At 44.1% G+C, this 24,464-nt stretch overlaps 2 protein-coding genes across 2 annotated transcripts; one reads left to right on the forward strand and one right to left on the reverse strand.

Annotated features, from left to right (window-relative positions):
• Positions 1 to 1,653: 1,653 nt before the first annotated feature.
• LOC128409331 (vomeronasal type-2 receptor 26-like) lies at positions 1,654 to 10,948 on the forward strand. The gene is made up of 6 exons (XM_053379675.1): positions 1,654 to 2,759; positions 3,565 to 3,856; positions 4,435 to 5,223; positions 5,932 to 6,162; positions 7,212 to 7,338; positions 9,977 to 10,948. The coding sequence occupies exons 1-6, from the start codon at positions 2,503 to 2,505 to the stop codon at positions 10,873 to 10,875; spliced, it is 2,595 nt and encodes an 864-aa protein (XP_053235650.1). The 5' UTR covers positions 1,654 to 2,502; the 3' UTR covers positions 10,876 to 10,948.
• A 6,065-nt stretch (positions 10,949 to 17,013) lies between these two features.
• Positions 17,014 to 19,155, reverse strand: LOC128409489 (zinc finger protein 239-like). Its single transcript, XM_053380014.1, has 2 exons — positions 19,067 to 19,155; positions 17,014 to 18,458 (listed from the first exon to the last, which is right to left on the reverse strand). Exon 2 carries the CDS (start codon positions 18,403 to 18,405, stop codon positions 17,764 to 17,766), a length of 642 nt encoding a protein of 213 aa, XP_053235989.1. The 5' UTR covers positions 18,406 to 18,458; positions 19,067 to 19,155; the 3' UTR covers positions 17,014 to 17,763.
• Positions 19,156 to 24,464: the final 5,309 nt, after the last annotated feature.

Here is a 24,464-nt window from a genome sequence, read left to right on the forward strand (position 1 = left end):
TAATCATGGCAGATTTTACCGTTTCTTCCTCAGTACTCCATTTCAACAGCAAATTATACATTCTTGATAATATCTTAGCATTGGGTTCTAGCAATTCTGTTTCCAACTTTGATTTTTCCACCTGGAAACCAATTTTTCTGTCTTGATTATAAACCTCTCTTATTTGAAAATAATGTAACCAGTCTCGCACCTTCCCTTTAAGCTTCTCATAACTCTGCAATTTCAGCTTGTCACCTTCCTGTTCCAAAATTTCACAATACTTTGGCCATTTAGCCTCCATATTAAGTTTTTTCATAGCTTTCGCTTCCATAGGTGATAACCACCTTGGAGTTTTATTCTCCAAAAAATCTTTATATCTTATCCAGACATTAAATAGTGCTTTCCTGACAATATGGTTTTTGAATGCTTTATGCGCTTTAACCTTGTCATACCACAAATATGCATGCCACCCAAATACATTATCATAGCCTTCAATATCTAGAATATCAGTGTTCTCAAGAAGTAGCCATTCCTTCAACCAGCAAAAAGCTGCTGATTCATAGTAAAGTCTAAGGTCCGGCAGGGCAAACCCCCCTCTGTCTTTAGCATCCGTAAGTATCTTAAGTTTTATTCTGGGCTTTTTGCCCTGCCAGACAAATCTAGAGATATCTCTTTGCCACCTCTTGAAACAGTCCATCTTGTCAATAATTTGCAGTGATTGAAACAAAAACAGCATTCTCGGCAATACATTCATCTTAGTAACAGCAATTCGACCAAGTAAGGAAAGCTTCAAATTCGACCAAATTTCTAAATCTTTCTTCACTTCTGACCAACATTTCTCATAATTATCTTTAAACAAATTTACATTCTTAGCAGTCATGTTCACCCCCAAGTATTTTACCTTCTTTACCAATGTTAAATCTGTCTCTTTCTGAAACCTCTCTCTCTCCATTGGCATCAGGTTTTTCTCCAAAACCTTAGTTTTAAACTTATTTAACTTGAAGCCTGCCACATGACCAAACTCCTGGATTACAGGCTCCACTTTTAAGTATGGAGGTCTGGCTGGAAGAAATATGGACCCTATTGGACTAGAGCTTCTCCGAGATTTGGTGTTTAATATCAAGGACTATCAAAAAAACCGGCAGAGAGGAATTGAGAGAGAATTAAGAGCCTCGGACATGAGGTCTCCAGGCTGATAGTAGATTGACTGATGGACGCTTGTTGGGGATTGGAACCGGGAAAGGGGGGGTGGAGTTTGGGAATCCAAAGGGTGTATAACTATAATCTGTTTTGCTTTTACTTTGTTTTGTTATTTGTATGAGAATTGAGGAAATCGTGGAAGGGAATTTAGGCCGACTTTAGAAAAAGGTTTTAAGAATAAGCACTGATGTATAATCATTGATGTTTACAAGGCAAAATTGGTTTTTCAAAATGAACTAAATATAAAATATAAAATATAAAAAGGTTAAAAATTAGAACAAGAACTTGTTGAACCAACAATTTGAATTGGAATACAAGTGGGGGAGGTGTGGGGAAGTCAGGGAAATATGTTATTGAAAATAAGGTTTGTGAATTCTATGTGTTTTAAACTTTTTTGTTTTTTGTTTTTTGATTTTTTAATGTATTACAATGGAAAATTTTAATAAATATCTCTTTAAAAAAAAACCAGGAAGCCCATGTAGCCAAGGGCAACATAAAACATGGCCACAAACCACTTGGAGGGGGTGTTTACAATAAAGTGATATATAAATCTTGTTAAAAATAAAAGCAGAGGTTCAGAAAAATTCATGAAGATGGATATATTCCCCTTCCACAGTTGGAGGTAGGATTGTACAGGTTTAGGGGAATCACATGTATGGAATCGCCACTGTCCTCATCTCCTGCTTGTTGGCTTCCCTTTGGGGCACCTGACTGGTCACTGTGAGAACTGGAAGCTGGAATTCATGGGCCCTTGGTCTGATCCAGTTTCAGAACTCTTCTGATGTCAATAAAAGTTAGCCAAACTCAGCTTTCTCCCTCCATGATCCACCTCAGTGTATTGAGTAAACATGTTTTTGCCCTACTCTGCACCTGCTCCCATAAAGTTCAGAGGAGATCTTTCTCCCTTAATAATTATCAGAACTACAGTTATCTATGCTTATTCTTTCCAGAGTCCAAATGACTCCCTCACACCCCTTTCAATGTTACCTATGGGAACAATAATGTAAATATCACAGTCAGGCTCAGAATGATGTTATTTATTCCACTATGCCTGATGCATAAAATACCTCATGTGCCATAGAATATTTGGGGCCAAGATACAGGGCAGGTGAAGGAGTGAGATACGTTTGCGTGAAGGTTACTCAGAATACAGGAAGCTGAGCTATGTAGCTCAGTACTATCTACTGACTGAGAGCTCTCCAGATAGAAAACATTCCCAGCTCTACGTGCAGAGTTTAGTGGGATTGAACCTAGCATCAGAGCTGTATTTCTCAAGTCCTGTATTTCTCAAAAGAGTTTGGGGTTTCTTCTTATTAGCTGGCTATGGAGTTGGGAGGAAGTCATAAGGGACGTGTGGCAGGCAGACCCAGTATGACAACACTGCTTCTGCTGCTGCCTCTTTCCACCTACGGAATGCAGCAGAAGGCCAAATGTCCACTGAATCTGATCAGGGATGAAAATTCTGTTATGAATTTCTACAGATCAGGAGACTACCTCATTAGTGGAGTCACACCTTTGAAATATATTAAAGATCTCTCTCCATTCACCTTTTCAAGCACCCCGTATAGCAAGCTTCAGTCGTAAGTAATAAGGCATTGACACTCTCCAATTCTCTTGATGTACCCGGGTCAGCCTCTATTTTCTGATGAATCACTATATTTTCTATTTTGCCTGATGAATCGCTATCTCCTGTTTTTTGTTTGAAGACTGATGGAGCATTTCATTCTGTGGGATCACTTACAATTGGAAAATGTGGGTAGGATTACAGCGTTATACAAGAGCAACAAACACCCTCCTTGCTTTAAAATCTGTGATATGAAAGGGATGAAACTATCCTGGGCTGCTTTTCCCATGCTCCCACTAGAAATATGCAAACCATTATTTGGGAACCAATTTTTGTGCAATATGCCATGCCTGGAGAGGTTCTCAGATACAGTGGCAGCTGCTAACCACTGGACCTGATGGGGTGGCCAAGGAGATCATAGAAGCATAGAATTGTAGAGTCAGAAGGGACCCTGAGGACCATCTAGTCCAGACTTCCTCAGACAAGGCCCTCCAGATGTTTTTGGCCTACAACTCCCATGATCCCTAGCTAGCAGGAGCAGTGGTCAGGGGTGATGAGAATTGTAGTCTTAAAACATCTGGAGGGCCGAGTCTGAGGAAGCCTAGTTCAACCCCCTGCAATACAGGAATCTCAACTAAAGCATCCAAGGCAGGTCACCAGGAAAATGACTGATTCATGTTCTGTTTCACCCACCCCATCCTTCTCTCATTCTAAGATACTTCTGGTGTCCTTTCATATTTATTTCAATTAGTACAAAGAGAAGCAATTGACTTTCATTTTCAGTGAATTGTGGATGACTATGTGACGCGCTTATTTTGCAGCCGGATGAATGGGAGGGACTGGCACATTCTTTCCTTCCTGCTTGCTGTTCAGGAGCTCAATCATAACCCTGTGCTCTTACCCAACATCACCCTGGGCTACAGCATTTATGATACTTATTTTGATGGAAGAACAACTTCTGATGCCCTGACAGACCTCCTTGCTGGTGGGAAAATCAACATTCCAAACTACAGCTGTGGAAGACGGGAAAAACTGCTGGCATTTCTTGAAGGGGGTGAATCCGATATCTCCACATACATTGCAAGCATGCTGGGCACCTACAAGATCCCACAGGTAAGAACTGGGTTCATAACAAACACATCTGGCAACATTTGCTGCCTCGTGAAAGAACAAGTTATGCAACTGATTTTACTGCTTACTTTACATTCTACATCACTTTGAAACATTGCTTTTCATGAAGTGAAGAGCCATATAGAAATATTTAAATAACTAAATTGACGCTAGCACTTCTGCATAGAAAATGGATGCTCTGCGGCATGGCTCTTCGCCAATTCTGTTGTGTGGTGTGTTAAGTAGAATTGGTTTAATTGACACTGAAGTGGGAATGGCTATGCATATTGGTGAAAGGGTTTAACTGGAAAATGCCACTGATGTGAAATTAAAAGCAAAAGGGAACTTGGGAGTTCTAACTGAGTTGATAATTAACTGTTGTTATTCTTTGCTAGCTAACACGTGAGTGTTTAACCTTAGATCAGGTGATTAATATATAGAAATTCACCAGATTAGAAGGGTAGTGGCTGAGTCTTTGTTCCCAGACTCTTTGAGAAGGAGGAAGTAAATGAATCTTTCACACAGAAGTGTCCAATCTTTGTCCTGAAAAACAATGCATGAGTCTCTTTTCATTTCAACAGCTCAGTTACGGCTTAGTTCAGGATGATGTCCAATCCCCTTTTGTCTATCATATGGTTCCAAAGCAAGAAACTCAGCATCTGGGGATGGTCCAACTCCTGCTGCATTTCAGGTGGACGTGGGTCGGTCTCTTTGCTCCAGACAATGACAATGGAGAAAAGTTCCTGAGTACCTTGACACCCTTGATGACCAGCAAGGAAATCTGTGTTGCCTTCACAAAAAGAGTACTACTACATACTTGGCTATGGTTACCCCATGAACAGCCTGCAGTGTGGAGACAAGTCAATGTATTTGTTTACTACACAGGCTCTCAATATGGACTTCATATAATCATTGAGGTACAATCCTTCCTTGAAAGGTTACAAACTGGGGGTAAAGTCTGGATAACTACAGCTCTACAGAACACAATCTTGTTCTATGATACCGAATCGTTCCGTTATGCCCATGGCTCTTTGTCCTTTATACTGAAGACCAAAAGAAGGACAAAAAAGGACTACTATAAGCCAATGTCTGGTGCTAGTCTAATAATTTGGGCAGAAAATTTTGATTGTTCATATTCAAAGCATGCCTTGTCTGTGAGGGGTTGGACAAGGTGCAGGGAGAAGGAGAATCTGAAGATGCTGCCCAGGGCGGAGATTGAAAAAATTCAGTCCCAAGACAACTATGTCAATTACTACAGCGTCCAAGTCGTGGCTGAGGCCTTGAATGCTGCATATTCATCCAGCTCAAAACGGATGTTGACGGTGGGTGCTGGAAACAAGTTGGAACCTGAAAGGCTACAGCCATGGCAAGTACGTCTTTTGCCTTCTGCAAACTTCCATTCATTATCCCAGCTCCAGAATCATCAAGATATGAGCCTAGGAAGCTCATTATATTGTGTCAAACCAATGATCCACCTAGTTTAACATATTCCACACTGACTAGCAGCAAAGATAGAGGAAGCTGCCTTACAATGAGTCAGACACAGCAGTGGTACATTTTATTTCCACAAATTTATAAGCCACCCTCCATCACATCAATATGACCCCAGGGAAGTTTCCCTAAAAATGCAGTGAACAGTATATGTGAACAAATATTAAAATAATCCAACAGCATTGTGTTTGTTGTGAGAAGGGTTTGTGGAGAAAGATGTTGGGGAATTATCTGATATATTTCGCTCCCTTTTTCAAAGCTGCATTCCACAGGGCGGGCACAACTACCGAGAAGGCCCTCTGCCTGTAACCTCACTTCTCGCAAGGAGAGAACTGTCAGAAGGCCCTCAGAGTTGAATCTCAGTGTCCAGGCTGGACGGTGGGGGTGGAGACACCCTTCAGGTATTCAGGGCCAAAGCTGTTCAAGGCTTTGAAGGTCAGCACCAAAAATTGGTCTTGCGCTCAGAAATGTACTGGGAGCCACTGTAGGTTTTATTCAGAGGAGATCAGGATGCAGTGTAAGCAGGGCTGAATTATCCAACATGGTTTCGTGTTCTCTCAATGCTGGAGTTTCCTTTGTCATTGTAGCTTCATCCTTACTTGAAAGAAGTCCGGTTCTCTTCTAATACTTCAGCTGGTGGACAGAACTTGGATGAGACCGGAGCATTGGCCATTGGATTTGATATCGTGAATTGGGTGATGTTTCCTAATAATTCTCGTGCTAGAGTGAAGATTGGGAGCATAGAGAGACAAACTTCCCCAGATCTAAAGTTCACCATAAACCCGGAAGCAATTGTATGGTCCAAGCCTTTTAACAAGGTAGGGAAAATATGTGTCATTTTATTACCTGTGACATGTACCTACCTCCCTGGAGCTAAGTCCCATTGAGCTTAATGGAGCTCAATGGGTATGCATGAATAAGATTTTGCAGTGGAATAGGCATCTTTCCAAAGAGCTGCCCTCCAGAATGTTTGCATCTGCCCTAGCCAGCATTGGCTGAAGGCATCTGAAGGGCATCAGATTGTGTAAGGCTGAAGTATAGTAAGGGCTTCCTCATCTATTTGGTCGATCAACAGGGCAGCATGAAAACAGTTAACCTCAGAGTGGCAGAAATCAGCCAGCCAGCCATTCCTTATTTCAAAATTCTGTAATCCAGTAGCAGATGTGATGGCAACAGCTTGAGGACTTGTTTTATTGCTGCTGTTCTTTTTAAGGTGGTTTATTTCACGCTCCTCTTTGTTGTTACCTGTTATCCTAGTACTGTAGATTAGTTACTTAAGTTCTTGTTCTTTTTAATTTTCATGCTGCCTTTTATAGAAAAGCGAGATTATCAGTGTTGAAGTAAAAGAGCAGAAACACCACAACGGTTTCTCTGCCATGCTGGTCTGCAAAAACCAAAGGGAAATGGAATTGCCCCCAAATGTAATTGCCCCTTGAAGTAAATATCTCTTCTCTGGTATCCTTCCAAAATTCTATTTGTTGTTGTTGTTTAGTCGTTTAGTCGTGTCCGACTCTTTGTGACCCCCTGGACCAGAGCACGCCAGGCACTCCTGTCTTCCACTGCCTCCCGCAATTTGCTCAAGCTCATGCTGGTAGCTTCGAGAACACTATCCAACCATCTCATCCCCTTCTCCTTGTGCCCTCCATCTTTCCCAACATCAGGGTCTTTTCCAGGGAGTCTTCTCTTCTCATGAGGTTGCCAAAGTATTGGAGCCTCAGCTTCAGGATCTGTCCTTCCAGTGAGCACTCAGGGCTGATTTCCTTAAGAATGGAGAGGTTTGATCCAGCAAAATTCTATTATCTGAGTCCAAAGGCACAAATGCACCTATCACTTTCTCCTTAGTGCTCAATTTTCTCTTCATGCCTAGATGGTGCCTCGTTCAAGATGCACAGAAAGCTGTCTCCCTGGATATTCCAGAAAAGTTCAGGAAGAGAAGCCGCCCTGCTGCTATGATTGCTCTCCCTGCTCTGAAGGGACCATCTCCACTCAGGAAGGTAGGAGAGGATCTTCAAGAAAATGGCCTTCGATGGAAGGATGGGGGTAATTTCTGAGCCAGGCTGAACATAATGTTTGTATGGAATGTCATTCCCAGAGAGGGCTCAGCTGTTGTTAGTCGGCAATGTCCTTCCAGCACCAGAAAATTTTATTTGCCCACTAGCTCACACGTGAAGAGTAAATCTGGATTTAATGGTAGCCGCTCTGCAGAACTCTGGCTTATGATTTTTATACAGTCATACCTCATGTTACATCCACTTCATGTTGTTATTTCAGGTTACGTCCCACGGCAACCCCAAAGTACCGGAAAGGGTTACTTCCGGGTTTCACCGCTTGTGCATGCTCAGAAGCGCAAAATGACATCACACGCATGCGCAGAAGCGGCGAATCGCAACCTTTGCGTGCGCAGACGCGCCGCTGCGGGTTGTGCTCTTTTCACGTTGCAAACGGGCCTCCGGAACGGATCCCGTTCACAACCAGAGGTACCACTGTACTGTTGTTTTCTCATTTCTTATATTGTCTTCTATTATACCACCCATCAGTCTAACTGACAGACAGGTAAAATATCTTGCAAATCAACCAATCAATAAAAATTTAAATCATAAGCATCCTCAAGGATATCAGAAGACCCTTGCTTAAGGAGAGCAAAGCAGCCTGTTCTGAGAGGCCAGTAGGATTCCCATGGCAAGACCAGAAGCAGCATAGAAAGAACAGCCCCCCCCCCAACCTCCATGTGATCTATAGCAACTGGTATACAAAGGCATTCAAAGGTCACCTCCCTGTTGCAGGGAGTACATGACAGTGAATCTGATACTGGGTGGTATTTTGATGGTTGAGGGAAAAGTGCACAAGACAGACAGGGCGCATTGGGTTCACCAAACCTGTGATCTCAGGAGGGTTATTGGTGAGCTATGGTGTCAAGTCAGCACTAGGGCCAGTGAGAGGACCTGACTATTTCTCAGAGGTCTCCAGCAGTTCAGGAATGGTGATGGTGATACAAAATAATACTGCCCCCAAATTCCTTGGAGGAATTTCAGATCCAAATGTAATACATGATTTTAAAAAATATATATATATTCTAGCGTCACTATATAATAAAGTTGGGATTAATATACCTGCTTCTCAATACTGGAATATGCCAAGAAGTTGCCTTTATACCGAGTCAACTCATTAAGCCAGCAAACTGACTATTGTCTAATCCAGGGGTCCAAAATTCCCCCCCTCCCCGACCTTTCCGCTAGATCTTAATTTCCCAAGCAAAAATTAGTGGTTGGGAGCTGCTGAAAACTTGTCAATCACCTAATGCAGTAGTGATTTCAGCTGATTTCACCCTTCAGAAGGGGCTGAACACCGCTCCAAAAACTCTGGTGTTTCAGGGTCCAAAAAGCTGTATTTACCAAGAACTCTCTAATAGCTCCACACTAGTATTTGAACCTGTGGTTTCGGAAGGTTGAGTTAAATCCGCTCACCCCTCTTGGTGCAGCACCGTTGCAGGACGGCAGAGGCTTCACTGGAGCCCCGACAAGAGAACTTGAACTTTGGTGCCCTTCCTGATAAGCCCCCGCTGCCTATCAGGAACCGGATCCTAGCCTGCACCCTGCTTTGGCAAATGGGAATGCAGGCTGGGACTTGGGCTGTGCCAGGGGGCTTCCCCTGGATCCGCAATAACACCACTGAAAAAGAGAATTGGTTTCTTTTATATATATAATTTTTATTAAGTACAAGTTAGAAAACATACATATTCACAACAAAAGAAAATACAAGAGAAAAAGAAAATACATCTAACCAAGGAAAAAGAATTAAGAGAATATTTTGTCTCTTTTCATATTTACAGTTATTTATACCTCTATAAAATGCTATTCATAATAAAGCAGTGAAATGAAAAATAAGATATCAGAAAAAAGAAAAAAAAGAACAAAGAAAGAATAAAGAAGTAAAAGAAAAAGATCATAAGTGAAAATTTTTAAAAGTACATAAGTACTCACAATACATAGCTGTTTCCCATCTATATTTATATTCAATTGTATAATTTCATCTTGTCCTTATCTACCTTAAATAAATTGTTTTGTTTTGTTTTTAATATATGTGTAATATAAAAAATACAAAGTGAGACATTAAGGAAATCTAAAGGGAAAATATGAAGAACAGAGGTTCTGATGAATGGATTATTAAAAACGCGTGAGGTAAACGGTGGAAGTCTTTTTTTAAAAAGAGAGAGAGAGAGAGAGAGAATTGGTTTCTATGGAATGGAAACCACTTCTGCCTCCTTCTGCCTCCTATATAAGCTGATGGGTGGGTGGTAGTGTACCTTACTTAAGGTGCCAATTGTTCTTTCGAAGCCTCACTTTTACTCATGTGACAACTACAGAAATTGTGGGAACCTTAATAGAGACAGCTCTGAAGTATCTCACAAAAAGTGTGTTTCCAGCCATGGCACACAAGATCTTTTTGGGGGACTAAGTCAGTGGACTGAGGCTTATCAAGCAGTGAATGTTTGCTTCTCTCCTTTCCAACACAACAGTGTTCTTTCCTGATCTCTCCCATAGACCCACCTTTCCCCACAACTGAAACAGCATTCAGACCATTGTAGGCCTGTGACTGATGTTAGGAGACTGAAGTGTGTTTTCCTCTATGCAGATGCTGATGAATGCATCAAATGTCCAGAAGATCAGCATCCAAATGAGGACCGAGACCATTGTGTCCCCAAAGTAATAACCTTCCTGTCCTATGAAGAATGTTTGGGGAGCATCCTGGCTTCCCTTGCCCTCTTCTTATCCTTAGCCACATGTTTTGTGTTAGGAATCTTCATTAAATACAAGGAAACACCAATAGTCAAAGCCAACAACCGGGACCTCTCCTACATTCTCCTCGTCTCCCTCCTGCTTTCCTTTTTGTCCTCCTTCCTCTTCATTGGGAAGCCAAGGAAAGGGACCTGCCTTCTCCGACAAACAGCCTTCAGCATCATCTTCTCAGTTGCTGTCTCTTCTATCTTGGCAAAAACCATCACTGTGGTTCTGGCTTTCCTGGCGACTAAGCCAGGAAACAGGGTGAGGAGATGGCTAGGGAAGTGTTTGGCCAATTACATTGTCATTTCCTGTTCCAGTGTCCAAGTTATCATATGCACCATCTGGCTGGGGATCTCTCCTCCATTCCCAGACTCAAACATGCACTCCCAGCCTAAAGAGATCATCCTGCAGTGCAACGAAGGATCTGTTGCCATGTTTTATGTTGCCCTCGGCTACATGGGCTTCCTAGCTGCCATCTGCTTCATGGTGGCTTTCCTAGCCAGGAAACTGCCTGGGGCCTTCAATGAGGCCAAGCTGATCACCTTCAGCATGCTGGTCTTCTGCAGTGTTTGGGTGTCCTTTGTGCCCACTTACCTGAGCACCAAAGGGAAATTCATGGTAGCCGTGCAGGTCCTCTCCATCTTGGCCTCCAGTGCTGGACTTCTGGGCTGCATCTTTGTTCCCAAATGCTACATTATTCTACTAAGGCCTGATCTGAACATGAAGGAGCACCTGACAATAAAAAGCTAAATGTGACATTTGATCACAGCTTGTTGTGGGGATCTTTAAAAAGAAATCTGGATCCTGGACACATTTGTGATGGGAAAGATCTACTGGTAGATATCTGGATGATTTGCAGTAGACCTCAAAGAGTTTCTGACTCCCAGTTCTTCAGCAATGGCAACTGTGGAGACCAGGGGACCCCGTTATTTCTTTAAATCATTCCCGTATCAGGCTCTTGTATCTTGAGTTAAACTGCTCATTACTCATAGATGAATTTCAGAAGCTGCTTAAGATGTTGCAAACGTAGCTGGCTAAGTATAAAATGAATATAGCTAAATTAGGAGAAAGGTAACATGAAACCTGCTACATCATGGAGATAGGTAAAAGGTATGATGGGAATCTACAAAGTTGACACACATTTACCAAACAATAAAATAAACATTTTAGGCAAATGAGTCTTGAGGATATAAAGGACTTCCTCCTGGGATTCTGGCGGCTCATCTGAGTTGGGTCTCCCCTCAATAAGAGGCCAGAATTGATCTAGCCTATCTCAGATACTGGCATTATTTTTTGTTTAATTTTTTTAATTAATTTTTTTATTGAGTTACAAAAGTATATACTGTCGCGTCAGTGCCAGAGGAGAAAAAAACCTTAAACATGTAGCAGAATTTCCAAAAAATAGACCAGAGGCAATTGTACTTCATCAGCAGAGCTTTACTGGTACTGAAGGCAAATGGGCATAAATGGTCACAAATCCAATACAATCAGGCACAGTCCATAAAAATCCAGTTGAAGCACTTACAATAAAACTTACAAAACTTAAAATAAGTCTAAACCTTAACACCACAGCATACAGAGACAGAACATTAGAACAAAGAGACAGAAAACAGAAAGTGAGTGAGAAGCCAGGCTCCTCCTGGTCTTACTATTATAGTCAGCATGACCTTACAGAACAGATAACAGAACCAGTTTAAACAGCAGTAGAAGAAGAAGAGTTTGGATTTGATATCCCGCCTTTCACTCCCTTTAAGGAGTCTCAAAGCGGCTAACATTCTCCTTTCCCTTCCTCCCCCTCAACAAACACTCTGTGAGGTGAGTGGGGCTGAGAGACTTCAAAGAAGTGTGAGTAGCCCAAGGTCACCCAGCAGCTGCATGTGGAGGAGCGGAGACGCGAACCCGGTTCACCAGATTACGAGACTACCACTCTTAACCACTACACCACACTGGCTCTCAGCTTCCCAGAGACATAACCAATAATGAACCTTCTTCCTGCTTCTCTCACATAGAAATAAACCTTTTTCACACAGAGAAGCTTCTTGAACCTTCTTGAACTAATCAGAACGGTAAAGATATCTACACATCAGATTAATAATAATAATAATAATAATTTATTTATACCCCACCCATCTGTCTGGGTTTCCCCAGCCACTCTGGGTGGCTTTCAACAGAACATTATAAACAGAATAAAACTTCAAACGTTGAAACCTTCCCTAAATAGGGCTGTCTTCATATGTCTTCTAAATGTCAGATAGTTGTTTATTTCCTTGACATCTGATGGGAGGGTGTTCCATAGGGTGGGCGCTGTTGATTCAAGCCAGTAAAGTCAGAGGAATTGGCCACCCTCCAGGTGCCCGGCTTGAATCCTTGTTGACCTCCCTGTCAGCGACTCCCGGCAAGACCAGGGGAGGTCTGAATCGGCGATCCTTCTCAACGTGAAGAAGAACACACCACTTCACCCCTCCCATTCCCAGGGAGGGGAAAGAGACAGACAGAAATGTATTTACATGCCTTTATTCCTGTCTTTCCAGCAGTACAGAGAAATCGTGTCTGTACTCTCTCATCACCAACAGCAGAGAAAGAATAACTCCGCCCATGTACTTCCAGTACAGGGTCATGTGACACTCTGAGCTAACATCCGGTGCTCAGTGCACAGAATAGACTGTCCCTTGTTCCCACGGTACAGTCCCATAACATTCACATCCTGTTTGGCATTCCAGCCACCTGGAGCTCGCTTCTGCATTGCTCCTTTTTCGTAACAGGCGCCACCACCGAGAAGGCCCTCTGCCTGGTTCCCTGGAACCTCACTTCTCGCAGTGAGGGAACCAGCAGAAGGCCCTTGGCGCTGGATCTCAGTGTCCGGCCTGAACGATGGGGGTGGAGACGCTCCTTCAGGTATACTGAGCCAAGGCCGTTTAGGGCTTTAAAGGTCAGCGCCAACACTTTGAATTGTGCTCGGTAATGTACTACAAAATGCAAACTGATACATGGGCTGCAGTGGGTTTCGTTTGCGTGTGTGAGGGCAAGGGATTGTTGGGTCAAGTCAGCTGTAATAATCTCAGTGCAGGAAATGCCTGCCATTCTTGGGTACGAAGTGCTCAGTTTCCCAGACAACACAAAGGCCAGCGATATCCGGTCCTTCCCCCCTTCCCCTTACGTAGCATTTCACCCTCTCCTCCCTCCTGCTGGTGGCTGCGATCTCTCATTCTCAGAGTCAGTCTCGCTCTCAGAGTCAGGCCCCTCTTAAGCGTCTGACCCTGCTAGATCCCTGACATCAGCCATATTGATTCATACGCTGTCAACCTTGAAGACAATAGAAGTTCAGTCTTATGAACTGCAGAGCAACCAGGACAGAACAGCCAAAATTTGTCTGAGTTTTGCACAGGGAAAGAGGGAGGAATGACTGTGTGATGATTGCTGCTATTGGAACAGGACTGGCCCTTGTTAATACAAAATTACTAACATTTCTGTAACAGTCCTAGGCAGCAAATGTTGTCAAAAAGAGAAGGCCCTGCTGAAGTGGATTTTCCTCTCTAGGAAGTGGAGCTCATTGACCCAGAGGGAGGGGGTGTGGGAGGAGATCCGCTTCACCCTCCTTGCAAAACAGAAATTCCCTTCTTAGCCGGCAAGCTCTATATTCCCGTGTATTTAGGGAGAAATTCATGGGTTCAATTCCCCGCAGAGGCAGCAAAAGACGGAACCCGCCCCCCCCATTTCTAAAAAGCCTTGTCCTGGGAAGGGCTTTAGAACAGTAACTTAAGACAACCCTAAATGGTGATCCAGTGTCATTTCAATGTGTTCCTTTTGTAAAAAGTGGGAGCTGGTGGAGAAAGTTAGGCTTTATTATGGGGGGTGCAGCTCAGTGGTAGATCAGTTGCTTTGCATGCAGAATGTCTCGGATTCCCATTTTCACGTTGGGGGGGGGTGTACCGTGGTCCATGTCTTCTGGGGAAGAGCTTTTCATCTGACCTCCAAAATCTCTAAACCATCTATCTGTCCTTATTCAGCACTTGCCTTATTATAACTAGATTTCACCCCAAATTCTGCGCTTCAGTCTAAAGAATTAATTTCCTTTCTGTTCACAGCAGCTAGACTACAGTTATTGCGAAATGATGGAAAAATTTATAAAATATTAACCGCGTTATATAATTTATAAAATAGTAACAATGTAGGATTGTTTAAGGATTACTTTCCACTCTTTCTGTGTTTTCATTGTTCCTTTGTTGCAATTATAAAAATGGGCTTTATGCTGTTCTTATAGCAGGGAATTGGACTAGAAGACCTTTGGACTCCCTTTCAACTCTACAGTTCTAGGATTCCAGAGCCAATCCTACTTCCTAAACACCACTGTCGTGCTCCTCTTTTCACAACTTTCCACTCCCAATTCTCTCTGCAAAGACAAAATATCAATGGACTCTCAGCACATGCTCACTCACAATGAGCACTTCAGAGTCAAATTCTACACATCCCTAACAGTACATTATCTCTTTCACTATACTTACTATTACGAGACATTTTCATTGGTTTAATACATATACGTACAACTTTCCACACAAACACCAGAACATCAAATACACTCCATGCATTTACGATGAATTTTTCCCTATATAAGTTTGTTGATATGAGGGACAAAGTGAACTCTGCAGGGAAAACTTAGCACACTCCATACATCTAAATGGGTTCTCCCCTGTGAGAGTGTGTATTAGACCAGGTGTGTTTGTCTAGCAAAGATTTGCCGAGTAAGGGGCAGAGTCCTAAGCAGGATCCTCAGAGGGTGGGGATGTATGAAGTGGTGGAGCAAATTAACCCTGTGTTGTTCAAGCTTCAACTACCTGCATCCATGAAGATACGCCCTGTCTTTCATTTGTCCTTGTCTCCCGTGATGCCTTTGCACCAGTTGTTGTTGTTGTTTAGTCGTTTAGTCGTGTCCGACTATTCGTGACCCCATGGACCAGAGCACGCCAGGCACCTCTGTCCTCCACTACCTCCCGCAGTTTGGTCAAACTCATGCTGGTAACCTCAAAAACACTATCCAACCATCTCATCCTCTGTCGCCCCCTTCTCCTTGTGCCCTCCATCTTTCCCAGCATCAGTGTCTTCTCCAGGGAGTCTTCTCTTCTCATGAGGTGGCCAAAGTATTGGAGCCTCAGCTTCACGATCTGTCCTTCCAGTGAGCACTCAGGGCTGATTTCCTTCAGAATGGATAGGTTTGATCTTCTTGCAGTCCATGGGACTCTCAAGAGTCTCCTCCAGCACCAGAATTCAAAAGCATCAATTCTTTGGCGATCAGCCTCCAAAAGAGTTGCCACCCCCTCCTATAATGGTAGAGGGGGAACCTGAATATGAGGTGCCGCAACTGCTGGACTCTCGCTGGAGCAGGAGGAGATTGCAGTATCTAGTGTATTGGAAGGGGTACGGGGATGAGGAAAATCCATCGGAGGACTCCGGGAACATACAAACCCCTAGGTTGCCGGTGGAGTTTCACCGCAGGTACACCAACAAACCCAAACCAAGAGGGTGGCAGGAAGAGTATGAGGTGTGGGAAGAAGATGAAGAGAGTGAGGTAGGTTGGGGATTGGAAGTACAGGAAAACCCACAAGTGGGGAGGTTACTGGGAAGAGAGTGAGAATGAATGATGGGGAGGCTTTGGCAGCGCCCCTCACAAGGAGGGGGAGCAGGGAGAGGACCTTGGGGGTGTGTGTCATGAATGAGCCAGTGCGCAGGGAAGGTTTGCAGACAGCTCCCAGTGAAGGAAGTAGCCAGGAAGAGAGAGGGTTAACTGCCAGACAGGATGAGCATAGCCTAGTGCCAACTCCCCCACCCTTAGGAATGGCAATTGATAAGAGAACAACGGAGGGCAAGCTGCCAACACTCTCGAAAAGCTGCCAACACTCTCGAAAAGCAAAGCGTGCAAAATGCCACAAATAGAGAAGGAAGCAGTTTATCAGGTGGGAAAGAGCGAGGAGACAGTCCCTCAGAGAATAAGGAGGAGGAGAGAGCTGACCCTCTTAGTCCCAGGTCTCAGCAAATGGGAGGGCTACAAGATAGGAGGCAGGGCAAAAGACGTCAGAGGAAAAAGTTCAGTTACTTCTGGTCTTGCCGGAAGCAGACTTCAGAAGGGTCATCATGATTAATCATGGCGATGGCCATGTTAGAGCCATCCAGAGTTATCTGTTTGTTGTGACAATAAATCATCCTTTAATGAACTATGCTCACTGTGTTATCAAGCCAGGAACTGGACTCCTGACACCCTGGTTATCAGATCAAGTTCCCAACACCTTAAGTACCCACCACCTAAAGACTAATAAAACTATATATGCATATCCTTGCCTTCTGGCCTTCCTGAGTATGGGCTGTGGGAACATGTGGCCTCAGGAAACCCATCAATGGATGTTCATTGTTCCCCTCAAGGGAGGGGTGCTCTGTACTTGACTGTATATCCCAAGGATTATGGAGGAGGGTGGTATCCAAGGTGAGTATGTGACCTGTCACTTAGAGGATTATGGAGGAAGGCAAAGCCCAGTCCGCCTTTCCCTTTGAAGCAAAATGTCATTGAAATGGGGAGAATTGGTTATGGCATTGCTTTTATGTGATTTTTCAAAGGTTAGTAGTCCATCAGCACTGTCAAGTACAAGGGGATACAATTTTGACACTTTCTTGCAACAATGCAACAGGTTTTGCCAATCAAAACCAGAAGGGGTAGAATTTATAAGCTTTCTTCATTATCTGCACAGCAGGGGGTGTTCAGTTAACAGTGCAAAGGCTGAGCTGAAGCGTTCCCTGCTTTCAGCAATAGGGATCACTTTTTGGTAGTACCTGATAGGTTAGCTGTCACACTTTAGAGCTCCCTATTGTGGCTCTTAGGTAATTCACAAAATACAGAGTCCATTCATAAAACAGTGTTCATTCATAAAGCAGTAACATAAATCTCAATTGGTACATATTGGGTGTATATTTTAGCAGTTGAACGTACAGGTTTATGGCCATGCTGTTGTGGATTTATGAGGTTTTCATTGCTGGGAAGGGGCAGAGCTCAGATGGCAGCAGCAAACTTGGGAGAAGACGCCGAGGACTGAGCTCCGCAGTGATTTACATGTTGCAGCAATAAATCTGAGATAATTACTGCCGGAGATGTCTCGCTTCTGTAGGAGAAACTCAAGCCATTACACTGCTGCTCTTATAACAGGGAATTGGATAGAAGACCCTTGCAGCCCCTTTAAACTCTACCGTTCTAGGATTCCAGAGCCAATCCTGCTTCCTAAACACCACTGGCATGCTCCACATTTCACAACTCTCCATTCCCAACTTTGCCAAAGACCATGTTCACTCACAATGAGCATTCCAGTGTCGCATTCTGCACAACCCTAACAGTACATTGTATCTTTCATTATACTTATGATTATGAGATATTACCTTCATTGCTTTAATACATATATGTTCAATATTTCATACAAACACCAGAACATAAAACATACTTCATGCATTTACAATGGATTTTCCAAATAAGAGAGACAAAATGAATTCTGTGGGGAAAACCTGGCACACTCCATAAAACTGAATGGGTTCTTCCCTATGAGAGTCTGTAGCTATTAATTAAGAACTCCATTATAATTGAAAAACTTTCCACACTCCTAACATTTAAACCATTGCTTCCCTGTGAGATTGCTGATGTTTTCTAAGAGTTACGCTCTTACTGAAGCACTTTCCACACTCCCAACATTTATATGGTTTCTCCCTTGTATGAGTTCGTTGATGTATTCTCAAATGTACACTTTGATTGAAACTCTTTCCGCACTCCAAACATTCATATGGTTTCTCCCCTGTGTGAGTTCGAAGATGTATAGTAAGGTACGAACGCTGACTGAAGCTCTTGCCACATTCCATACATCTAAATGGTTTCTCCCCTGTGTGAGTTCGTAGATGTCTTGTCAGTGTTCCACCTTCACTGAAACCCATCCCACAATCCATACATTTAAATGGTTTCTCCCCTGTGTGAGTTCGCTGATGTACAATAAGGTTTGCATTCTGATTGAAGCTCTTTCCGCACTCCATACATTTATATGGTTTCTCCCCTGTGTGAGTTCGTTGATGTATAGTAAGGCTTGCACTACGACTGAAGCTCTTTCCGCACTCCATACATTTAAATGGTCTCTCCCCTGTGTGACTTTGTTGATGTCTTGTAAGATTTCCACTCTCACTGAAGCTCTTTCCGTACTCCATGCATTTAAAGGGTTTCTCTCCTGTATGAGTTTGTAGTTGTGTGCTAAGGTGTTCACTCATGCTGAAGTACTTTACAGATAGCCCGTCAAAATTCTGGTTGTCTTCTCCATCACCTGGTTGAAAGTGGGAGAGAAAGAGAATATTGTTAGGTATTCAAGAAAAACAACAAGAGAACTTAACACTCAGCAAGACCAATCAGCACCTTCTCCTATTTGAACACCTTCAGCATTCCTCCCTCTCCCATGTACCACATTTTAGGAAAAGAAAGGAAATCTGAAAATAATCTCCAGAACCCTTAGTATCCAGTTCTACCTTCAACTCACATGTAACACTGAATACCAAGAGAAACCTTCTGCGCTGATTTGAGGCATCTATGGCACTCCAGTTGTGGCCGGAATTTAAGAACCATCAACCCAATAAAAGAAGTCCAATGACCAGGGATGATGGGAGTTGTAGTGCAGCAACCTCTGGAGGGACACACTTTCTCCATCTTACCCCTCCTGTGAAAATGCTACGCCTCTGTATTCAGTTTTCTCCTTCCTCCCTGATCTGTAATATCTCGCAGATACATTCCAGGAAACTGTTCACATCACCTAAACCTGCACCAGGATGCTGTAAAAGATGGCCCCTTGTTCTGATCCAAAAAGGCTCTTTTTATATTCGTACACACTGAAAGGAGACATAGAAAGGTACAGTCTCACAGCAAAGTGGAAGTATGTACCTCTCAATTGGTCCAGGACAACATACCTGTATTTTTCTGTTCCAAGTGAGAAGATGAGCTCAGACTTGAATACAGTGGTACCTTGGGTTACAAAAGCTTCGGGTTACAAACTCCGCTAACCCGGAAGTAGTTGCTCTGGGTTGCAAACTTTGCCCCAGGATGAGAACGGAAATCATGTGGCAGCGGCGCGGGAGGCCCCATTAGCGAAAACGCGCCTCAGGTTAAGAACGGACCTCCGGAACGAATTAAGTTCGTAACCCAAGGTACCGCTGTATGAATGTCTCTGCTATGAGGAATAAGTAAAACAGAAGTGCTATTTATGTCATATGTGACTGTAAAAATATTGAAAAATATTAGTCTTGTGAAGCAAAGACAGCATAGTATCTGGTGGCCCATTAAAAGCTAATAAATGACGTGGACAAGGAGGGCTCATGCCACCATTATTTGTATGGTGTCTCTTTGTATATTATACATAGAGAGGTTTTTTTTGTGAATTCATACCACAATATCAGCTTATGAAGAGTTACCTACTGACAAAAGTACAGTGTTGCTATAAAGTACAATCTTCAACATCAACTTCGGTAGGCTGGTCATATTGTTCAGATGCCTGATTATCGTCTTTCAAAGAAACCACTCTATTACCAATTTAAGAATGGAAATTGATATACCGGTGGACAACAAAAGAGGCTTGAAGACGGTCTCAAGGCAAATCTTTAAAATGCAGTATAAGTACAGAAAATTGGGAAACACTGGTTTGCGAGCGCTCCCTCACTTCGAGATGTGAGGTTACAGGGAACCAGGTGGGGCCTTCTTGGTAGCGGCGCCCGCCCTGTCGAACGCCCTCCCATCAGATGTCAAGGAAATAAACAGCTATCTGACTTTTAGAAGACACCTGAAGGCAGCCCTGTTTAGGGAAGTTTTTAATGTTTCATTCTATTTTTAAAAAATTATTGGGAGCTGCCCAGAGTGGCTGAGTTAACCCAGCCAGATGGCCGGGGTATAAATGATAAATTGTTGTTGTTGTTGTCCAATTATATATAAATAACCTTTACCAAAGGCGTCATGGACTTTGAAGATGCACAAACTCAGGATGAAAGGAAGAAACAAGCTAAGAGGAAAGCACATTTGGCAAAGGCTCACTGTAATTAACTCCTGCCCGGAAACCTATGTCCCCACTGTGGAAGGATGTGTGGATCCAGAATTGGACTCTACAGTCACTTATGGACACACCGTTAAGACCATGTTCATGGAAGACAATCTTATTCGGCTACGAGGCTTCGCCAAAGAGGAAGACAAGGCATGAATAAATGGCTCAAACAGTAGTTTTGCAACTTCAAACAGCCAGGAGGAATAAAAATGTGTTCTTACCTAGAGAGGCCACCATCTCATAATTCTCCTGCATGACTTCCTTGTGCAAAGCTCTTTGGCCAGGATCCAGCAGAGCCCACTCCTCCTCTGTGAAAAACACAGCCACCTCCACAAAGGTCAAGAGGGCCTGGAAGAAGAAGAAAACAGAGCTTCTCTTAGATCCCCATCATCCCCACTCAACACATATGGAGGCTGGGTGGTCCCATCTGTGCCCCTCTTCTCTCCTATCTGATTCCCCAAAGCTCTTTCCTTACCTGAGTAAGCTGCCTGACTCCTCTTTCCTCTCCACCAGAGGCCATTGCGCTGCCTGTAGGAGATTCGGAGGAGGCGTAAAACTGGCCACTTCCGGGACTGTCCCAGTTGTACTTCAAAGAAAGGAGCTGCGCTTCTTTCTTCCCAACTCTGTGGGTGAAAAATAACCAGGGGGTCAAAACTGGTCCCTCATGAGCACAGACCTGAACCTGCCTGATTAGTTTTAAATCCCGCCACACATTTACCCGTTTTCTTTGCTTAGCAGGAGGGAAACCGGTCAGGTGTTTTTTCCAAGCTCCAGGCAATCTAAAATGTGCCTCTTCCCTCCACTTCAGGGGCACATAAACAGGACAGCAAACCCTCCCCCATTGTCCCCCACTCTGCCGAAATGGGGGGGTCACCCCCTTCCCAAGAAGCAAATCCTTGTTTCCTTTAGTCTCCTTCTCACAATCAGCCGCTGCCTTTTCACATCATATCTTCCCCCATGGAGCCGGCTCTACCAGGAGCCCCACGGAGGCAGGGGCTTCAGCAGCGATTTTGGAGGGGGGCAGATCGAGGTCCTGGAGAAGCTCACCCCTCCCCTCCCCTCCAGACTGGCTCCCTGAAGGAGGGGGGGGCAGGAGTGAGAAGGGAGATGGAGGGTGTTAAACAGAGAGGAGCATCACTAGGCAGAATGGGGCTGCCCCCCCCCTCTGAACGGAGGACTGACTTCTGAGTCAACATGCACAGGGTGGGGCTGCAAATCCCTTTGTAATTAAGTTCCACTGGGGGGGCGGCACCCTTTTGTGGATCGTCTCAAGTGTCTTCTATCCTCCCCCAACATGGGAGCCTGACTTGATCTCTGCACTTCAAAAAGGATTTAGCAATGCAAACCATGTTGGGGGAGGGGGAACCCACAGGATGTCCTGCATCCACCCCACCCCCACTGATTCCCACAGGGAAAGGACGGAGCCCCTCCTTGCTTTCCTTTCTACCCCCCCCCATCCTCCCGCCTCCTTTCCCAGCTGCCCTCTTTGTAGATTCAGGGGGAGGGAAAGCAAATCCTTCTCCCACCCACCCCTCCCCAAATAACCCCCCAATATGCGGCACCTCTTTCTCCTCTTCTCCAAGTCCGCTTCTCTTCCGGGAATGAAGACGGAGATTCCGCCCCTACAAATAGCCTCCCCCCCCCGCAAAAAAGGAAAACAAATTTCCTGCCTCTCTAGGAAGCGGAGCTCATTGACCCAGAGGGAGGGGGAGGGGCAGGAGATCCGCCCCCCCCTCCCTGCAAACAGAAATTCCCTTCACAGCAACCGAGCTCTATATTTCTGTTTACTTAATGAGGAATTCTTGGGTTCAATTCCCCGCAGAGGCAGCGAAAAACGGACCTCCCCCCCCCCGCATTTATGAAAAGCCTCCCCCTGGGAAGGGATTTAGAGCAGTAACTTAAGACAACCCTAAATGGTGGTCCAGTGTCATTGCAACGCGTGCCTTTTTTAAAAAAAGAGGGAGCTGATGGAGAAAGTTAGGCTTTGTTATATTTTCGGGGGGGGGGTGCAGCTCAGTCGTAGATCAGTTGCTTTGCATGCAGAAGGTCTCGGATTCCCATTTTCACGTTTGGTGGGGGTGCACCATGGTCCATGATTTCTGGGGAAGAGCTTTTCATCTGACCTCCAAAATCTCTCAACAATCTATCTGTCCTAATTCAGCACTTACCTTATTATAATCGTATTTGACCCCATATTCTACGCTTCAGTCTAAAGAATTAATTTCCTTTCTGTTCACAGCAGCTAGACGACAGTTATTGCGAAACGATGGAAGGAAAGCTCTAAAAGAGCAATAGAGGCTTGGATTAATAGCATCTGGACCATTACTCTGTCACAACGCCTCACGTGCCATTAGTGTCTTATCAAAGGTATCTCCAAAAAAGACACCTTTGACACAATCTGGTCTCCCTTTTTCTCCCTTGATTGAAGAACAACAGGATATTTTAATGCCACCACCACCATCATCATCACAGAGGTATTTGTGGAGGGGATATAATGATTGGAAGTGTCTAGCCAAGCAGATCAGTAGTTGGGTTCCTATTGAGGGTATTGGGGGAGCCAAGATGACCGTGATGTGGGACTGAGGACTGGAGTGATCATTCTGTGATATTATGGCAGTGGACAAAGCTGTATTTACTCTGAATAAATGAATATTGTTGTTTTAATAAAGGTCTCAAATTCAATGCTTTGCATGCAGGAGGTCCCAGGTGAAATCCTCGTCAGGCAGAGAGACCCTGTTGGCATCCGTCTGTCTCGGGAGGCGATGGAGGAGGGGGCCTTTGGGGGTGAAGTCCAACTATGGGCAGTTTGCAGCACCTGCTGTGGCTGCTTCATGTCATGGGCAAATGCTCAATGCCGGCAGAGAGAGGAGCAGATGAACTCTGCTTTCAGCCTCCTATACTGCCTGCTCTTTCTATGGATTTCTGAAAGATGGGCCAGTTATGGGGGCAGAGATTCGTCGCTCCATAGGGAAATGGCTCTCCTGAAACCACTGGCAATGCACGTATACTGGTTGTCCGCCTCAGCACCTCCTTTATTCTGGCTGCCACCAGAGATTTTATCCCCTTTGTCGTTAATGTAGCCATGAATGAGAAGGTATCGTAAAATCAATGAATTTATAAAATATAAACAATGTAGGACGGGTTAAAAATTACCATGTGCACATAAGACGATGGTGTCAGTCTTTCTGTGTTTTCATTGTTCACTTATTGCAATCATAAAAAATGGGTTTAATGCTGCTGTTCTTACAAGAGGGAGTTGGACCAGCAGACCCTTGGAGTCCCTTTCTACTCTACAGTGGTACCTCGGGTTACAAACACTTTGGGTTACAGACTCCTCTAGCCCAGAAGAAGTACCTCGGGTTAAGAACTTTACCTCCGGATGAGAACAGAAATCATGCACCGGCGGTGTGGCGGCAGTGGGAAGCCCCATTAGCTAAAGTGGTGCCTCAGGTTAAGAACAGTTTCAGGTTAAGAACGGACCTCTGGAACAAATTAAGTACATAACCAGAGGTACTACTGTACAGTACTATGATTCTAGAGCCCATCTTGCTTCCTAAACACCACTGTCGTGTTCCACTTTTCACAACTCTCCATTCCTAACTCTGTCTGCCAAATACCAAATAGTAACAAACTCTCAGCACATGTTCACTCACAATGAGCACTCCAGTCATAGTCTATACATCCCTTACAGTACATTATCTCTTTCATTATACTATTATGAGACATTACCTTCATAGCTTTAATACATATATGTACAAGTTCCCATACAAACACCAGAACATCAAATACACTCCATAAATTTACAATTGTTTAGTCGTTTAGTTGTGTCCAACTCTTCGGGACCCCATGGACCAGAGCACGCCAGGCCCTCCTGTCTTCCACTGCCTCCCGCAGTTTGGTCAAACTCATGCTGGTAGCTTCGAGAACACTGTCCAATCATCTCGTCCTCTGTCGTCCCCTTCTCCTTGTGCCCTCCATCCTTCCCAACATCAGGGTCTTTTCCAGGGAGTCTTCTCTTCTCATGAGGTGGCCAAAGTCTTGGAGCCTCAGCTTCAGGATCTGTCCTTCCAGTGAGCACTCAGAGCTGATTTCCTTCAGAATGGATACGTTTGATCTTCTTGCAGTCCATGGGACTCTCAAGAGTCTCCTCCAGCACCAGAATTCAAAAGCACCAATTCTTCGGCGATCAGCCTTCTTTATGGTTCAGCTCTCACTTCCATACATCACTACTGGGAAAATCATAGCTTTAAC

The sequence above is a fragment of the Podarcis raffonei genome, chromosome 2 (assembly GCF_027172205.1).
Source record: "Podarcis raffonei isolate rPodRaf1 chromosome 2, rPodRaf1.pri, whole genome shotgun sequence".
Classification (NCBI taxonomy): domain Eukaryota; kingdom Metazoa; phylum Chordata; class Lepidosauria; order Squamata; family Lacertidae; genus Podarcis; species Podarcis raffonei.